Source organism: Macrobrachium rosenbergii, chromosome 9 (assembly GCF_040412425.1).
Source record: "Macrobrachium rosenbergii isolate ZJJX-2024 chromosome 9, ASM4041242v1, whole genome shotgun sequence".
Taxonomy (NCBI): Eukaryota; Metazoa; Arthropoda; class Malacostraca; order Decapoda; family Palaemonidae; genus Macrobrachium; species Macrobrachium rosenbergii.
Window position 1 is genome coordinate 27,517,662 of NC_089749.1, and position 18,291 is coordinate 27,535,952.

At 38.1% G+C, this 18,291-nt stretch overlaps 1 protein-coding gene across 2 annotated transcripts in view; it reads left to right on the forward strand.

Annotated features, from left to right (window-relative positions):
* The window catches only part of LOC136841646 (phosrestin-2-like), a 175,014-nt gene that overhangs the window by 106,839 nt on the left and 49,884 nt on the right, over positions 1 to 18,291 (forward strand). For both annotated transcript variants that reach the window (XM_067108774.1, XM_067108775.1), the window contains exon 4: positions 4,777 to 4,867. In XM_067108774.1, the coding sequence (XP_066964875.1) occupies positions 4,777 to 4,867 (91 nt within the window). The remainder of the gene's footprint in view (positions 1 to 4,776; positions 4,868 to 18,291) is intronic.

An 18,291-nucleotide genomic window follows, 5' to 3' on the forward strand; every position in this document is an offset into this window, starting at 1 on the left:
AGAACCTCCTCCAAGATTGTCAAAGGTCAAAGCCTGATCGGCATGTCTTTGGCTTCCTTCTTTCTTGCTCTCAAAATTTTCTGATTACCTAATCAGACATTGTATCATGTTGATACTATCTAATAGCGGAACTGATCCTTTGGTCTCAAGACCATCTTTTGATGTCGCACTAATTAAAGTGATTCTCTCATCTTCCTAGAAGTTCAAAGGAAGTGCGCTCTTGAACATTTTTATGATGAAATAGGGAGCATTAAGTTGCATCGTTACCTTTTTACCCAGGGATGCTTTATATATATATATAAATATATATATATATATATATATATATATATATATATATATATATATATATATATATATATATATATATATATATTTACATATATATATGTGTATATATACACACACAGGGTGTTTCGAAATCAGAGCCCCCTCTGCAGCATAAACTAAAATTGATATGGACAAAAACAAAAGTAATTCAGAACAGGTATTTATTTAAGTTTCTCTCAGAGTATTTAATATTTTGTGTGGCCTCCATCTGCCTGTACTACCGCATTCTTGAGGCGTATGATTTCAGCAGATAGCAAAAAAGCTGAGACACAAACTCCATTTCCCTGAGCACTTCGGTCACCTCTCTTCGCAGGTCGTCGAGGCTTGGTATACCATCATAGTTCACTGTGCGCACTTCAACACGATCCTTTAAGATACTACCCATGTTTTCACACACATTAAGGTCAGGGGAGCTACCTGGAAATTCACTTAACGAGAAGAAATCGATACCACTGTTTCGAAGCAGCTCCTGTGTCTGAAGAGCCTTGAAACATGGTGTCTTATCATGCAAAAATGTGACTTCTTCAACAGATAACACATTTTCAGGATCGTTGAGGAAAGGAAATACTCCACCAGTAAGCACAGTTTCTTTGAAGTATTCGCCATTCCATGACTGTCCTTTTTCTTTGATGATCCATATTAACCATTTGGCTGTGAAACAGTGAAAAGCTCCCAAACATTCAGGAAATTTCACAACTTGGCGATAGCGCACATCATCGCTGATATCATCCAATTTTGCAGCCCAAATGATGTCATTTTTATGATTTGGCTTCCTGACTGTGCAAATGAAGAATTCATCTGATGCGGCAACATGGAGAAAGTCAGCTTCATCCCAGTCTTTTAAGAAATGAACCACAAAATTATGCATCGTCTTCTCTCTGTTGCTGAGTGATGTTGGGCCTGCTGATAACAGGAAATGGCTTGATACCAGATTTTTTCAACTCACAATATACAGCACTATAACTTCTCTTCTTTCCCCTTTTTGTTTCTAGTTCAAGCGCCAAATTACGTAAAGACTTTCTTTGTATACCCACTTCCTCAGCTATGATGTCTTTTGACTCCTGAGAAAGGGCTTCAGGCCTTCCAAGATTCTCACTCTTTCCGCAATGACAGTCATATGGATTTTTGTTCCAGTTTCTTTTAACAAACGATTCATCTCTTTTAATGTATTTAGCGATCGAGGAACGTGAAATGAAGGATGCGCCAGCATCCCTGACCTCTCTGAAGGTTATAGCCCAGATTCAGCCAATCCATCTGATTTCCTCCGAGTCATTAGCCATGGTTGTATCTAACTCCGTCACTCAGTCTGAAAATGCAAGAAATGTAAAATGAAAAATAGCTTAATAGAAACTTAAAATAACGTACTTGGAGATAGGCTATAGCAGAAAACTTCATAACTTTCCATTTGTTCTGTGGAGGGCCCCTCTAATTTCAGAAACACCCTTTATATATATATATATATATATATATATATATATATATATATATATATATATATATATATATATATATATATATATTATATATATATTTTTTTTTTCTCTCTCTCTTTAATGTCTAACAAGGACTTTGTGATATCATTTTAGTTATTCAAGTCTCTAGAGGTTATCTTTAAAATTCATATTATTTTAGACATTTTATAAAGTAACCTGAAAACATTTTAAGCAAAGCTATGTTGTTGAGCATAAGAGCTGATCTAAGTTGGCGGTAATGACTCACCTTGGCCTGGATAGTATTATTTGAGGAATTCGGTCGTGGAGAGAGAGAATAAGAAAGAACAGATCGATGGAAAGAATTGTATGATTCAGAAATCCTGGGAGGAAGGAAGAGCAGGAGACCTACATTAGAAACACAGGGGTTGACGGATTGGCAGGCGTGTTAGAACGAAGGGGACTAATTTTCCAGAAAGCGCTGGAATATGTGCGAAATTCTGATGAATGGTGCAGTACATATAAGAGGAGAGTGTGGTGCTTCTGAGAGCCTTGTGTAGGTGCACATTACTAAGCCTGTGTAGGCTGTAGAATTTTGTTTATACTAAGAACTCATTCTTTATTCGCGAGAAAATGGAGGTGACAGTAACTGTGGAATTGGATCCGCATGTACTCTACCCCCCGTCCCCCTTCCATGTATAGTAGCTTATATTTTGCAATATCTACTGTAGATAACGTCTGTGCTTATCTGCCTTATTTACTGACAGACATATTTTTACGTATCTATGCATTTAGACATTAACCAATACATTTATATTTAATATGTGCGTGTCTGTATACACGTACAAGGGTACATATCGAACAGAAACACGCACACACACAAACGCACGCATATACATAAATATATGCGTGTGTGTGCGTGCGTGCTAAGTTTCATGACAACCCCAGCCGTAAAATCTGTGATTTAATAATAAGAAAAAAGGAGAATGAAAAGCATTATAATTGCAGTTATTATCTTCGTTAGTTTTAAACCTGTTACAGACAGAAAAATATGTATTGATTGAAATAAAGTTAAGAAGCCATAACGATACTGTTCACCTTGCTGAATTCCTCACAGCAGAATTCCTGAAAACAAGACCTAGTAGTTACAGTGAGAGGCGGAATTCATGATGATTTTAAAATTGCCGTGGTTGAAGACGAAGAAGAGAACATTTTCAAAAGTCGTGTGGGAAATGGTGGAAACAAGGTGTAAACAACACGCTAAGAGAGAGAGAGAAAAGACCGGAAAAGCACTCTGAACTCTATGGAAGATCAACAGAGAAAACGAGCTCTGAAGGTAACTGGAGAAGGAAAGTGGTATTTATCTGCTGTCACACTCAAAACAAGAAATACGTAGGAAACCGAGACTCCAGAAACTCATGGACTATCGTTGCCTGGTAACGCGATTCAGAATTACAGCCAGAGGCTCTAACAAAGGCTGGACTAATAGGAGTCCCAAGACCACTACAGAAAGATTCTTTTAGTCGTGCATTTTTTTTTTACACTCGTCGCTGTTGGTGGTCAGCATCCATAGGTCCACACCAGTCTTTTTTATACTCTTTAACATCTTACCACACTTTTGTAAGGTCCCGCGCTGTGATAAGACTACCTTAATCTAAAGCAACAAACCAACCTCTTTAACTATGATTATTTTTTCAGTTCATCCCTTATGCTATTATGATTTTTCTTGTTATAGTCCGTTTTCTGTGCCCTTTTTTATATTTTGTAAAACTTGGTCAACTTTCTGATGGTAAATGCCTGATATTACCGACGCCGAACTGCACTTCAAAGCAAAATAACCTTGTAAGAAGTGAAGGACTATTTATTCCACCTTCAGCTGAACCCTTAGATGTCTTCCAGGCTCAGTTTACGGAAGACGGAAATCATGTTTTCCTGAGAATCGTTTCCGAGAGAAGGAATGTGAAAGGTCCCTGAGAGGCTTTGGACGAATGTTTGATGTGGCGTTTCCAGCCTCTGATGCTCCCGTAGGGGGTTAGTGCCATCAGTGCACCTCATGCGGTGCACTGTAGGCGTTACTTAAGGTTCTCTGCAACGTCTCTTCGACCCCTAGCTGCAACCCCTTTCATTCCTTTTACTGTACCTCTTCATATTCTCTTCTTCCATCTTACTTTCCACCCTCTCCTAACAACTGTTTCATGTGCAACTGCGAGGTTTTCCTCCTGTTACACCTTTCAAACCATTCTATTATCAATTTCCCTTTCAGCGCTGAATGTCCTGATAGGTCCCAGTGCTTGGCCTTGGGCCAAAATTCTAAATTCCATCCCATTCCAGCCTCTGATACTTCCGGTATTACTCGCTGCTAGCACCGTTTCAGATTGGTTCCCATCCCTTTCCGTACGAGCGTTGTTAGAACGCAACCTTGGAGCGTGTAGGCAGAGACGAGGAAATAAGGTCGCTGATCTGTGTATAACTACAAAATGCTTAAAATGTTTAGAGCTTATTTTCTTCAGTAAAGATAATATTGGTGCAGGGCAAGCAGTTATTATAACCCGTTTTTCATACTTACACCTGAAATTACGTTTGGCCAATTAATTTTGTCAGAAAAATGTTTTATACATTTCTTGAACTATGAAAAGCCCAAATCGTTTAAAAACAATAAAGATATATAAATGACTTCCTTACTAATAACTTTATCACTTGTGATGTCATATCTGTGGACTAAAGATGTTTTAAAACTACTGCACTTCTTATAATTTCAGAGATTGTCCTGTCCCGGACCTTTTTGCTATAGAACATTAGCCTGAAATCGAAAAAACAGTCGCTGTTATAAAATTTAGTATCCAAAGCTCTTCCGGGGCTGTGAAGATCTCCAAAATTACAAATTTTTAAACACTTCACTGTTTCGTAACTAAATTATGTATTTCGGGAAAGTTTTTTTTGTATTTAAAGCCCCCGGTCACCAGTATTACATTGTTTGCCATTATTTACTAAATTTGTGTTTCCCTTCTCTTTATAGGACAGACTTCATAAAAAACTCGGCGTTAATTCCTTCCCCTTCCACTTGCAACTACCGAAGAATGCCCCGGCTTCCGTAACTCTGCAACAAAGTAAGTACATAAGTCCCACAGATGTAAGCATGCTCCATGTATGTGTATGTATATGTATATATATATATATATATATATATATATATATATATATATATATATATATATATATATATATATATATATATACATATACAACAGTGTAAATCAGTTAGTGAACTGTGGCCGGAAAAGGATAACCGTTGTCCGTGTATTTACATAGTTCTCCCTGCTGGATTATAATCTTTATATTATTCCTGGATTTCAAATATATATATATATATATATATATATATATATATATATATATATATATATATATATATATATATATATATATATATATATATATATATTACATATATACACATATTTTATTGTGACGAAACGTGCAGATTCCGCCAGGAAGAAAATACTCTGACTTGTGTTTAGAGTTCAGTAACCAATGCCCATAGCTGAGGAAGGAGGATACTGGGCTGGCAGTATCCGCTGCGTCAACACAACGGTTCACCAACGAAGACTAATATAGAATTAGAACATTGGCAGTGTTTATATATTATTCCTTTGCTTCAGTGCGGTGGGTTCATTCTGCACTTGCAATTTTCTGTCGTACAAGTCTTTCTATGCCCTCTATTTCGGCCGGATCTAAAGGCTGGCCTCTTTGTTTTAAGGTAGCTCTTTCTACGAAATATCGAGGGACCATAACCTAATGGGGCCCTCAGGCCATCTGGGAGAAAAGTTCTTGTTTTCGTCGTCCCTGACCCCCTTCAGTTAACGTGATAGGATGTGGTGCCCTACGCCTGTCAAGCGTCTCTTCACTGGTGGCTTCTTACTGGGAAAGAAATTCTGTGGAAGTCTGCGACTTGATGTTCTGTGAAAAATTGATGAGAGGGAAGACAGTGTCTCGATTAATTATTCCTGGTCATTGAATCCCATAGCATCTTCAAAATTCATTGGCGATACGTCGGCTGATAAGGTCTTGAGATTCTCGAGGGAGATCGAAACTGGAAAGTCGTATTGTTGTCAGTTCTGCTCTTGCTCCGGCACTTGGTACTTCAACTTCATAGGGAAACTTTGGAAGTAGTAGAATTACTTGGGGAAAATAAAATTCTCTCTCTCTCTCTCTCTCTCTCTCTCTCTCTCTCTCTCTCTCTTATACAAATATATATATATATATATATATATATATATATATATATATATATATATATATATATATATATATATATATATATATATATATATATATATATATATATATAATACACACACACATATATATATACACACCCACACACATACATACATTATACATATGCTTGTACATACAATGAGACAGAGAGGATGAGAAGGTGAGGTGAGATGGGATAGATATGGTATGTACGTGGTTACAATTTTCTACGTTGAAACCATACCCTATTTTATTACAAAGCTCACTTTTTAGGATTGAAGTACTGTACGAGTAGCGATAATTGCGAGTCATCTTACACTTGAGAGCCCTTCAGAAACCTTAACTCATTCTTTAGGGGTAAGTGTAAGGACAGAGGGAGCTCGGAAAGTACCTGTCCTTAATAAGTACAGCAGGTCTCTGAGATGAGGGTGTCTGTGTATGGAAAACATTCACTAGTTGAAAAGACAGATTTTTGTCCGTCCTCATTTACTTTTCAAGTAAATTGCTATTCTTTGTGTATTCTTTTAACGATTTGATTTGTGTGTATGAGAGAGAGAGAGAGAGAGAGAGAAGCCATTTACTTCATGTACTTTTGTATCTCCGTATGCACGTATCGCTGAGTCTTATGTTACGTTTCTTGTATGTGTTTTAATGAGTGTATGTGTTATAAGAGAGAGAGAGAGAGAGAAAGAGAGATGCCATTTACTTCATGTACTTTTGTATCTCTGTATGCACGTATCACTGAGGCTTATATTAGGTTTTTTGTATATGCATGTGTTGTAATGAGTGTATTGTTATACAGAAGAGAGAGAGAGAGAGAGAGAGAGAGAGAGAGAGAGAGCTAAAGATCCTCCTTCATTCTAAAACCCTTTGGTTGTTTCGAAAAATGAAGACCAGGGAGGGATGAAGTGCTGTCAGATTAGGGCAACTTGTATGGTACTTGTGGGAGGTGCGTGTGACGTCAGTTTTTCTTTCTTACTCATGTGTTCGTACCTGGCAGTCTGACTGAGGTCGAAAAACACAAGGGCAGAGCACTTTTTTTGTCCGCCCTCAGATCTTCAAAACTACTGAGGCTAGGGGGCTGCAAATTGGTATGTTGCTCATCCACCCTCCAATTATCAAACGTACCAAATTGCAGCCCTCTAGCCTCAGTAGTTTTTATTTTATTCAAGGTTAAAGTTATCCATAACCATGCGTCTGGCAACGCTATAAGACAGACCACCACCGGGCCGTGGCTGAAAGCTTCATGCGCCGCGGCTCATACAGAAAACTCGATTGCTCCGAAGAAAATATGGCTTAATTTTTACTTGTTTATTATCATAGTGAAAAGAGATGCATTACAGTGCGAGTAGAAACAGATGAGGGAAAATAGGCCAGAAGGACAAAAACAAGATGGAAAACACGAAATACGAGAGACGGAAAATGAAACAGAAAGATAGTCAGTCAGACTGGGAGTTATGATTACTACATGGAAGGGTTAAAACGGTTATAGTGTGCAATAATACTGTTATACGTGCTTTTCAATTACCAGTCGCAAGTTCGTAAATATTTTGAATAACTTGGCCATTGTGGGAGGTGAGCTCGGTGTTCCCCCGTGTCATAGGAAAAGGGTGTATTCCTCTATCTTACTGCTTGGTTATACTATATCCTGCTGGACAGTTTCTTTAATTTTATGTAACACTAAGATGGTTCAGCAACGAAATTCTATTTATTTAGTTCGCAATACCTCCAACAAATTTGGTTTGGTAATGGAAATTGACATGCATAGTAATGAAAACTACGAAGATGGAAAAGAAAATGGGAGCTTTGTTGGTATTCAGTTAAATTTCTCTACATAAAAGCTGATTACGTGAAACATTACGTTATAACAGAGTATAGGGTGTTTTCCTTTTCTCATACATTTTCAGTGTTAGATGGAAATCATTTTACTTACTAAATAAGCGCCTTCCGGTACTAGAGGTCAATTAGATCTTCCAGGAAGTACTACATGAACATCTATGTTCTGCGTGTGTTATTGGTTTTGAACGCTAATGCACAGTCTGTCAAGACAACTTTCTATTGAAAGGTTGTGACTCTTGTATGGAGGGGAATTGCTGCTGAACTGCAAAATGATAACAGAAATACGAGTAGCACTCTACTGCCGGTATGGGGTGCCAGATATAAAAGATTTCACTCAGTTCTGATATTTTAAGTGTTCGTAATCTTGAAACTAATTACAAGGAATAAGATTTCGGTAGTGACAAGATGGAGGAATTGCCGGTGAATGGGACGCAGGTAGAGTGTATAGTTGGGTCAAAATCCTAGGTCCCGTGGTCGTGGAGTCCAGAACTAGGTTTCTTGGTGGTTTCGTCATTTTTAGGGGTTAAATAAAAAATTTGGCCCCCATGTACCTCCGAAAAAGTGTGGGGAAAATTTTTGGCGCCACTATTTCAAAATGGCGGCTAACAGGAACGATGAAATTTTGAAAATTTGTGGCTCATCACATTTTTGTTATGAAACATTCATATATGGGGTTTTTGGGGTCAAGAAATTCATTTCTGCAATAATATTATACATTCTGACATTCCTTGATACATAAAAATCCTATATGGTCCCCATAAAGTCAATTTCTGCAACGTTTTAGCTCTGATAACTCTAGAATATGAATATGTGCCAGTTAGTCGTATATTGTAAGGTAGCTAATAAATCTATATAACTTGAGCACACTATTCGAAAGTGATTTTATTATCCAAAGCATTAGGCATTATCATAATGAACTACTGAAACAATATTTAATAACTTGTCTTATACATATATGATAATCTTTTATCACCATGTGTCCCCTGGGACAGACTTATTCGTTGTCTGAATGTGATGAGCTATCTGTGGAACTTTCACATTCTGTATCAGTGTCACTATCACCGTCTGAGCTGGAGGTATCACTGGAATAATTATCTGTATTTGGTAAGGGTCCACGCGTGTACCTTACCGCTCTACATTTTCCATTCTCAAGTTTCCATCCATTCCTAATGGGAAAGGGATGTTCTTTGAACTCAAAGTTTTTAAGGCAATAGGTGAGATAGTTCACTCTTTGCAAGTCTGGTATGTACAATGAATCAGCATCTGGGGGGGGAGGTGGAGGGTATTTTTCCTTTTTTGCTTCCGCCATTTTTGGGCTCTTGCCTCAGCACAAGTCGAACCCGATAGGCATCCATACAATTTAGTAAGAACAAACTATTCCTTGTCATAATGAGTCTCATCATCTAAAGATGGTTGCATACCTACAGATGAAAGGAGCTCTCTTGCTTCAGGGTCCGTCTTTAGCTTATTCATCAGCTGTATTTTTCCATGACCGTACTGACCAGGTGTGTGGTCACATCCACTAATACAGTGGGCAGCTATTATAATGTCACTCATCTCTTCATCTGCCAAATCCTTGCAATTTACTAACCCATCCTTTCTTTTTATTAACAACTCACCTGGAACACGATGTGCAACATATGCAGCTTGCACATATACATCGATGTCCCCGCTGTCAATAACTACAGGCAGATCTGGAGTGTCTTGCCTACTGATAGAATATATGGTCAACATCATAGTATCAGCTCCTGTGTGGTCTACGGATAGGTGTGGTAGTTCTGAGTTTGATGCAATATCTGTGCAAACAGTTCCTTCACAATAAACAATCTGGCGGTTAAGGTTTTTCTGGAGAAGGTGGTTCTTGTTTAATCTCTGGAGACGGGTTTTATTTCCAGAATCCGATAAGAAGGCGTTGAATTCTGTGGGACTAGTGAATGGGTCATTTGGTTTGGGAAATTTGTTGCCAGCACCTATGTGCTTAGCAGCACGTCTTTCATGCTCTTCATCTTTGATTGAGTTTGGCTTGTTGTAGTTATCATTCACTAACATGGTAGTTCTAGCTGCAGCATGCCGAGTCAGAACAAGAGAGATGATCTCCAAATAATCCAGCCAGAGATATGAACGGCCATCCCTCTTTACTGTCTCTCGGTCCTCTGCTGTTGGTGTTGCTAAGCGCCATATAAATCCCATATCAACAATGCTACTGTACTCTGTTGGGATGTTCACAACTGTACTTAAGTTTAAATGCTCCAACAATTTGCTCTTTGCTGTCTTTCTTTGGGAACCATCTGCATAATACACTGAGAGACACTCGTCTGTTAGGCGAAACTCTAAGATCTCTTTTAATGAAAGGGCCCCAACACCTTCAGCAAATTCAACTGCAGCAGCTAGTCCTGCTTGCTCCATCTTGGCATGATTCAACGATTTTAATGTTTTCTTGATAATTATCATGTTTTCAAAGTTGAGTCTCTTGTTCCTGGGGATAGGGTCAAGCAGTTTCTTGTTCTTGCTAAACACCCTCTCATTTAGTAAGGCATTCACTTTATATGCCCCTTCGTGCAGGGCAACACTGAAATCCAGTTTCACCTCAGGTGTTGCTGGGATACCTGACTGAATAGAGCCCAGGACAGGATTTTGGTCATCAAAAAGATGTGCATCACACTGAGTAAGAGTTGTTAAAATGTCAGTCACAGTTTGCTCATCCTTTTTCATCCTGGCTGGTTGACATTCTGTGTGTTTTCGATCCCTCACTTTAGTTTTCTGGGTTTTTTTTCACTGCAGACTTCATCCTTGGCACGTTTGCATTTCTTGCTGTAACAAAAAGTTTTTCTCATTCTGAATTAAATGTAGCCATCCTGCTTTCAACTTAGAGCAAAGATTCATAGTTACTTCAGTCCACATATCAAGGGGCATTGCTGAATAAGGGAGGCCTGGCATGGATTGGACAAAGTGTGATTCAAAGAAGGTGGCTTGCTCTTTGTTGAGATTCTCAATCATGGCCCAGAAGTCAGATAAGTATCTAGTGTACTCAGTTTGGTTATAAGATGCCTTGCCCTTGAGCATTACATATGTAGACGATTTGAACTCTTCATATGACTGTGTGTGGCAGGCATGGATATTCTGAGCTAGAGCATCTGTCATCTCCAGAAATGATAACCAGAAGTCACCCATTTCTGTTCCATTCAGTTGACGTGTAGAGGTAGCCATACTTGCCAAGTCCATCCCACTTTTCAGATTTAGTGCGTAGTGCATCCCACTTTTCTGTTCCAATGGTTTCTTTTAGACTACAATTTTCGCCACAGGCTATACACTTAGTTTGATTACTCATGATGTTCAAGGAAACATGACTTGCTCATTCAGTTCCTTCATCAATTTATGTAACAGACTCAATCTGAAAGTAAATTCATTGATTTAGAATCATAGTGTGTTTCGCAATTGGTATATACATCTACTTTTAACTGATATTTAAGGTGTGCACCCCAAGTTTTATGAAAGTAATATGTTAATTGGCTCTTGTTATTATTATTTCTGACCACCAAAGGCTCATAGTCATATCCTAGTTTCATCATAACTAAAACCGTACCAAAATCAATATTATGGCGTCCTTGTTAGATTTTTATGTATCAAGGAATGTCAGAATGTGAAATTTTATCGCTGAAATGAATTCCTTGACCCCAAAAACCCCATATATGAATGTTTCATAACAAAAGTGTGATGAGCCACAAATTTTCTAAATTTCACCATTCCCGTTAGCCGCCATTTTGAAAAAGTGGCGCCAAAAATTTTCCCACACTTTTCTGAGGTACATGGGGCCAAATTTTTTATTTGACCCCTAAAGATGACGAAACCACCAAGAAACCTAGTTCTGGACTCCACGACCACGGGACCTAGGATTTTGACCCAACTAGTAATGGTATGAAAAACAAGGTGTGATTGTTATACCTTACCCTAAATAGTTACTCCTTTTTTTCATAGTCTTCGACTAGTTTTGTGTTGCGTCCCTTAAAATGGCATTCCATTCATTGTCTTTGTCTCCAATAGCGCCCATTGGTGCTCAAAGTGCGGAAGTGATTGGTTAGTCTCTTCATGGCCAGGCACAGGCAATGATGTCTATTCCGCCAAGAGGATGGGCATGATCTAAAGGTGACCAGAAGTACGCGGTGTGTGTCAGTTTTTGCTGGTAGATTTCATTAAAAAGTTGTACAGAAAAATATTTAAGGTTTTTAAGAGCGTTATGTTAAAAAACCTTTGGACCTGTTAAAAACTTCTCCTTTATAATATTTGATTGTTTTTGCCTCATTAAGGTTTTACCACTCACTTTTCTGTAAGCACTATTTAGATATGAGATTAATATTTTTGACTACCTAAACAAGTCACTATGATAAAGAGAAGGTCATATAACGCAATATTGCGCAGAAGTGTCCTAAAATTATAACTGATGGGAAATAAAATTTCCATACTGTGAAATAAGGGACTGGAATGGAGAGTAAGAGATGGATAAACAAAGACTCTTATAAACGCCGAAAATATCACTCCTCTTGTTGTTATTCAGAAAACCACCTCAGTTTGAAAGTAAAGCTCCAGTGGTTGAAATATGTGGTCAGCAGCCAGAATTATTCAAAAATAAATGTAACACAATCTGAATAGGTTTGCATTTCTTTCCAAAAGTCGCAGGAAATCAGTTATGAAATTTTCTATGAGCTGATGATATAGCGCTGACTAAAATTTCTGGCCGAAGCCTACTTACTAAGAGGCCCAGTTCGCACTACAGAATATCCAGTTCGCACTACAGAATATGTATGTGGTCACGACAAACTAGTCTCACACATGCTGGAAACTAAAGTATTCTAGGAATTAGGTAAACTTTTGAACAAATCACTTTAGGCTAAAGGGCTTTACTGTCAATAAGGGTTCTTTTCGAAACATCGGTGGCAAATGAGCTAGACCTCACTACCCAAAGGGCAGGCTAAAAGTTAATTATAGTAGGTGAACCACGGAGGTTAAATCTCCATTTGTTATTTCTCTACTTATCCACCTTACTCAGCCTGAAGATTAAATAGATAATTTTTGGTGTTTTATATGGCATTCATGCGAATTGTTGTATGCTATTAGCTCACTGAATTTATGGAAGTTTCTTAACAGGTGGTAAACAGCATTTGTACACTTATCAGTCCCATATGGCAGATTAAGCCCATTTCATAAAGTTCATCAAAATTTATGCAAATAGAAAGCTTCTGTGATTCCTTAAGGATATTGGATAAAAACTATATTTTATATGTATATATATATATATATATATATATATATATATATATATATATATATATATATATATATATATATATATATATATATATATATATATATATATATATATATATATATATATATATATATATATATAATGTATAAAATATATTATATACTGTATATATAATGTAATATATACATATATATATATATATGTGTGTGTGTGTGTGTGTATGGATTCTTGATGAAATGGTATCCTTCGCGACTACCATGTTGAAATCACGCTTCAGCCTTAATTAAAAGAAGCCTATATCAAATGCTTTAGTTGCACTTGTTCGGGAAGGGTTTGCCCTTCGTCATTGATTACATAGATTGTAATCTCTTGAGATTACTTTCTATGTAATCGATGGAGGGCGAAGTCCCTTTTCCTTCCTACCAGGTCCCCCCCCCCCCCGGTCGCAATACCTCACCCTATTCCACACAGACTTTCTACTTGGATATTGGTCTTGGACCACATAATCGGATCCCTTTAAGCCCCACTTAACTGAATTTCCAATCAGAGGTTTGGCCTTCCTTCATATGTGAACATTACAAGGGTTTACACTATAACGTTCATAGCTAAAGGACAGGAAGACTACCTGATAGGCTATGCTTAATTCGGATTTCACCGGTAAAGAGAGAACTTTGTATATTTTTCAAAATTATGCAGTCAACGAAAACTACAACTTATTCATGGCTACGAGAGGGATTTTTTCTGAAAATTTCACGTTATTATCGGATGAGACAGTGACGTAATCAAAATTTAGTGTTCCATGATTTGCGGATGTGGATCTTTTTCAGGATCGCGCAGCCCAGGAAGTGACTGATCATGGCCATGACAAAAATTTATTGTCACTTATTTTCTCTCTCTCTCTTAAAATCTCAAGATAGTCATTCGGATGAGACATCGCTAGAGCAAACCTTCGTTCGTTGTAAAATTGCCTTTGGTCTTCCTTTGTAATAAGAATCCATAATCACAATAAGCGTTGGTCTTTGTTCTTCCGGGATTTTAAACGTCAGGCAGACTCCGTAAAACTTGTGAGGCTTCTCTGACTTAGCTGCATTTAGTTTTAATTTCTACCTTATTTCTCTGTGCTTTCCCGCTCAGTGTACGATGAAGGTTTTACTGTACATGTTTCCTGTTCTTGTGCAAAAGCGTGGATGTGCGTTTGTGCGGTAGAGTCTGCTAATTAAAGTTTTTAAAAACATCACTGGAATCATCGTAATATTTTGGAGTATGTAATAGCTTACTTAATTCAGTGAGTCGGAACAATCACTAAAATTTTGACGGGCTAGACAAGTAGTCAAGGCAAGCTCCAGAATGGCTTGTATCAGAGCAACAAAATACGAATAAATAAGACACTATCCAAGGCAAGAATCATTTTTCAAACATATAGAAGAAAGATTTATCGCAGTTTCTGGAGAGGATGACGTTTTGATTATACAAGGCGTTATCTTAGTTGCTGTATTTTTTTTTTCAGACGGAGTTATTTTTCATTCCAACCGCTTTTTGCACTGAACACATTCATGTCGGATATTTTTTATATTGAAGAAGAGCAAAGTTACAATAAAAAGGGAATTCGTACTTACGAACTAAATTCCCTGCGAAGTTCATTTTTTCTTACTCACCAGGTTTTGAGTTATTATGTAAATGTCTCTCAGATTTGAGTTGGAGTCTTTCCACCGTCATTCCTCGAGGAAAATATTCTTCATCATCATTTTCCCGTCTTCCTGTTATCGTCGTTGTCATCGTACTGCTGACCCATATTAAGGGCCACCAGACGTCTGTCTGTCGAGGAGAGTAATGGCGCATTCACATATCTGGCCAATGAAATTCGATTGCCCCCTCCCCTTACTCCATCCCCGACCACCCGGCCCCCTCACCCCCTTGGTCGTTTAAGGTTTATCATCTTCCGTAAATTTAGTGTCCCTCCGGAGGAATGTCACAGGGTCGTTCTCCAGCCAATCAAGATGTGATTTCGTCCCGTACATCTGTCTCCTTTTTTTGGCCCTCCATTGTTTTGTTGGGGGTTGGGGGGGGGGAGATTCATTGACTTGTTTTCGTGCAGCCGATCTAAATGTACTCTCTCTCTCTCTCTCTCTCTCTCTCTCTCTCTCTCTCTCTCTCTCTCTCTCTCTCTCTCTCTCTCTGGTATTGTAAATCCTTAAACACATGAGCCATGGTTTTAAGACTGATGATATCTTTTTCCGTCTGCCTGGCTTACAAAACGTGATGGGAAAAATGAAATCTACTTCCTTAGTGCTTCAGACTTTCACATATGACAGCGATGAACTTTCTTCATGTGATCATTGTTACGGAAGTACTTGGGCATAAGGCATTCATGAATTTTGCTAAATCAAAGCAAACAAGTATAAGAAAGGTAAAAGTACAGGTTTTAAACAAGTTAAATCGCCAGTTTTAATATCTTATTTCCTTATGGTTTTCCATAATTTTGTATTTTTCTCATTAAACAACAGCTCTGGTCGATTTTGCAAATTGTTTAATTCATTCTGTTTCCCCCAGCAGCAGAGTGGTAGGAAGATACAATTTCTCCTTATTTTCCCTTTGTTGAAAACGGAATAGCGGGTTTTGATGAATCGTGTCGTCAACGTTCATTGAGTGACCATTTTCAAATGGCTCACTTTCAGTGGAGTTTAATGTTTGACGATTTGTTGCCATGGAAACCATCTCGCCCACTAGTAGGTTTCAAGAATTTCTGATTGGTGATCAAGTTGCACTTTCATCTCTGCTTTTCCTCCGAGCCAAAAGGTTTGAGAATTTTGGTGGTATCCCTTAGCAAGACAGTCCTCGTCAGCTTTTCAGAGTACTGGGCATGCATCTTCAATTACGCAAATATGAGTGTTCCTGAATGGTGGCCGTAAATATCACATAGTTTTTCGGGTCTCTTCCTTTCATTGTATCTGAAATTATGAAATTATTCATATTCGATATCACTAGACAGGATCCAGCTTCAACCCTCCCCCCCCCCCTCTCTCTCTCTCTGAGAAATCATATAAAACGTTTTGTCTCGTACTAACGCTCTCACACATGCACGCAGTGTTGCTTACGAAGAACAAAACCTCTTCTTCGTTCGTGAATACTAGTCCCTATACTCATAAGAACATGAGCAGGAGTGCCCTCACTGAAGCGAAATGACGTTTCCCCGTCACTGATGCTGCAATTACGCTAATTACAACTGGAAACGAGACGCTGAGTGCCCCAGCTTTTATCTTACTAGACTTGCAAAAAATGTAATCAGCGAGAAATTCAGACCGGTTTATTATTATTATTATTATTATTATTATTATTATTATTATTATTATTATTATTATTATTATTATTATTATTCGCCAACAGTCGTATGGAAGCAGCCACAATTCTACTGTCTTGATCAGGAAGTTCAGGTAAACGAAGCCAAGAGGAAGTACAAGGGAAAATGTGAAAGGAAGTAAAATTCTTGACTAAATAAAGTGACCGCAAGCGGTTATTAAAAAAAAAATTGAGCTACAATAGCTTTGCTTTTTAAGGAAGCATAACCACTTTCAATTGTATGATCTTGAATATTTTCAGTACGCGATGAACAGTGTTTGCTGTGCAGACGCATATGTTATCTTATTTTAACATTTTCACCGGCTAACTCGTAAACGGTTTGTGATTAATGAAACTGTGAATCGCATCATCAGTAGATGAAACCTATTCACATGGAACAAACACACAGGGGCCATTGACTTGAAATTCAAGCTTCCAAAGAATGATTGGTTTCAACCTACCACCGCAGACCCCACACTGCAGCAGTAACGGTTCATGATACAGAGCCCATGATTTTTCATCGGCCGGGGGGAAACGCAAACCCGCGACATCTCAGTGACATTCCACGACACTAACCACTATGCCAGAAGGTGTCAGCAGCATCGCCAATGGCATGTGAACGAACTGCACAGTGAAATGGTAATAGAATATTAATACTGTTTTACTTTACTCTCTCTCTCTCTCTCTCTCTCTCTCTCTCTCTCTCTCTCTCTCTCTCTCTCTCTCTCTCTCTCTCTGTCAAACGGGTTATTGTGTAACTTGAGCGCAGCATGTATAATAGCGTCTTAGATAACCGACCCACGCTTAAGAGTAGAAATCAGATAATGTTATGAAATGTGAGATAAATTCGAAAGGGCTTCAAGAAAGGAATGATTCAATAAGATATTCCTGTAGTAGACACACATTTTTGCGGGGGCGGGGGGCGGTGGCCGAGAGAGGGGGCGACGGGAAAAGACATGTAAATAGAAGACTGACGAAACATTTACCAATAGTATTTGTGTTGTGTTGTCTGTGAGAGGACAAGCGGACAAAAACAAATATATACTTAATAAGAACGACGAAGGATAAATGTTGAGAGCTTATCAGCTTTCTTGCGTTTGAAAATAAACAGCCACGTGTATAACCTCATAGGTGGTCATCCAGTTGCCTGTCTTCTTTCTTGCATTTGAAAATAAATAGCCACACGTATAAATTCGTAGGCGGTCATCCAGTAGCCTGTCTTCTTTCTTGCATTTGAAAATAAATAGCAACATGTATATCCTCATATATGGTCTTCCGGTAGCCTGTCTTCTTTCTTGTATGTGAGAATAAGTAGCCACATGTATATCCTCATATGTGGTCATCCAGTAGCCTGTCGTCTTTCTTGTATTTGAAAATAAATAGCCATATGTATATCCTCATATGTGGTTATCTAGTAGCCTGTCTTCTTTCTTATATTTGAAAATAAATAGCCATATGTATATCCTCATATGTGGTTATCCAGTAGCCTTTCTTCTCTTATGCATTTGAAAAATAAATAACTACATGTATAGCCTCATAGGTCGTCCACTAGCCTGTCTTCTTTCTTATATTTGAAAATAAATAGCCACATGTACAACCTCAAAGGTGGTCATCCAGTAGCTTGTCTTCTTTCTTGCAGTTGAAAATAAATAGCCACATGTATATCCTCATATGTGGTTATCCAGTAGCCTGTCTTCTTTTATGTATTTGAAAATAAATAACTACATGTATAACCTCATAGGTCATCCAGTAGCCTGTCTTCTTTCTTGCATTTGAAAATAAATAGCAACATGTATAACCTTATAGGTCATCCAGTAGCCTGTCTTCTTTCCTGCA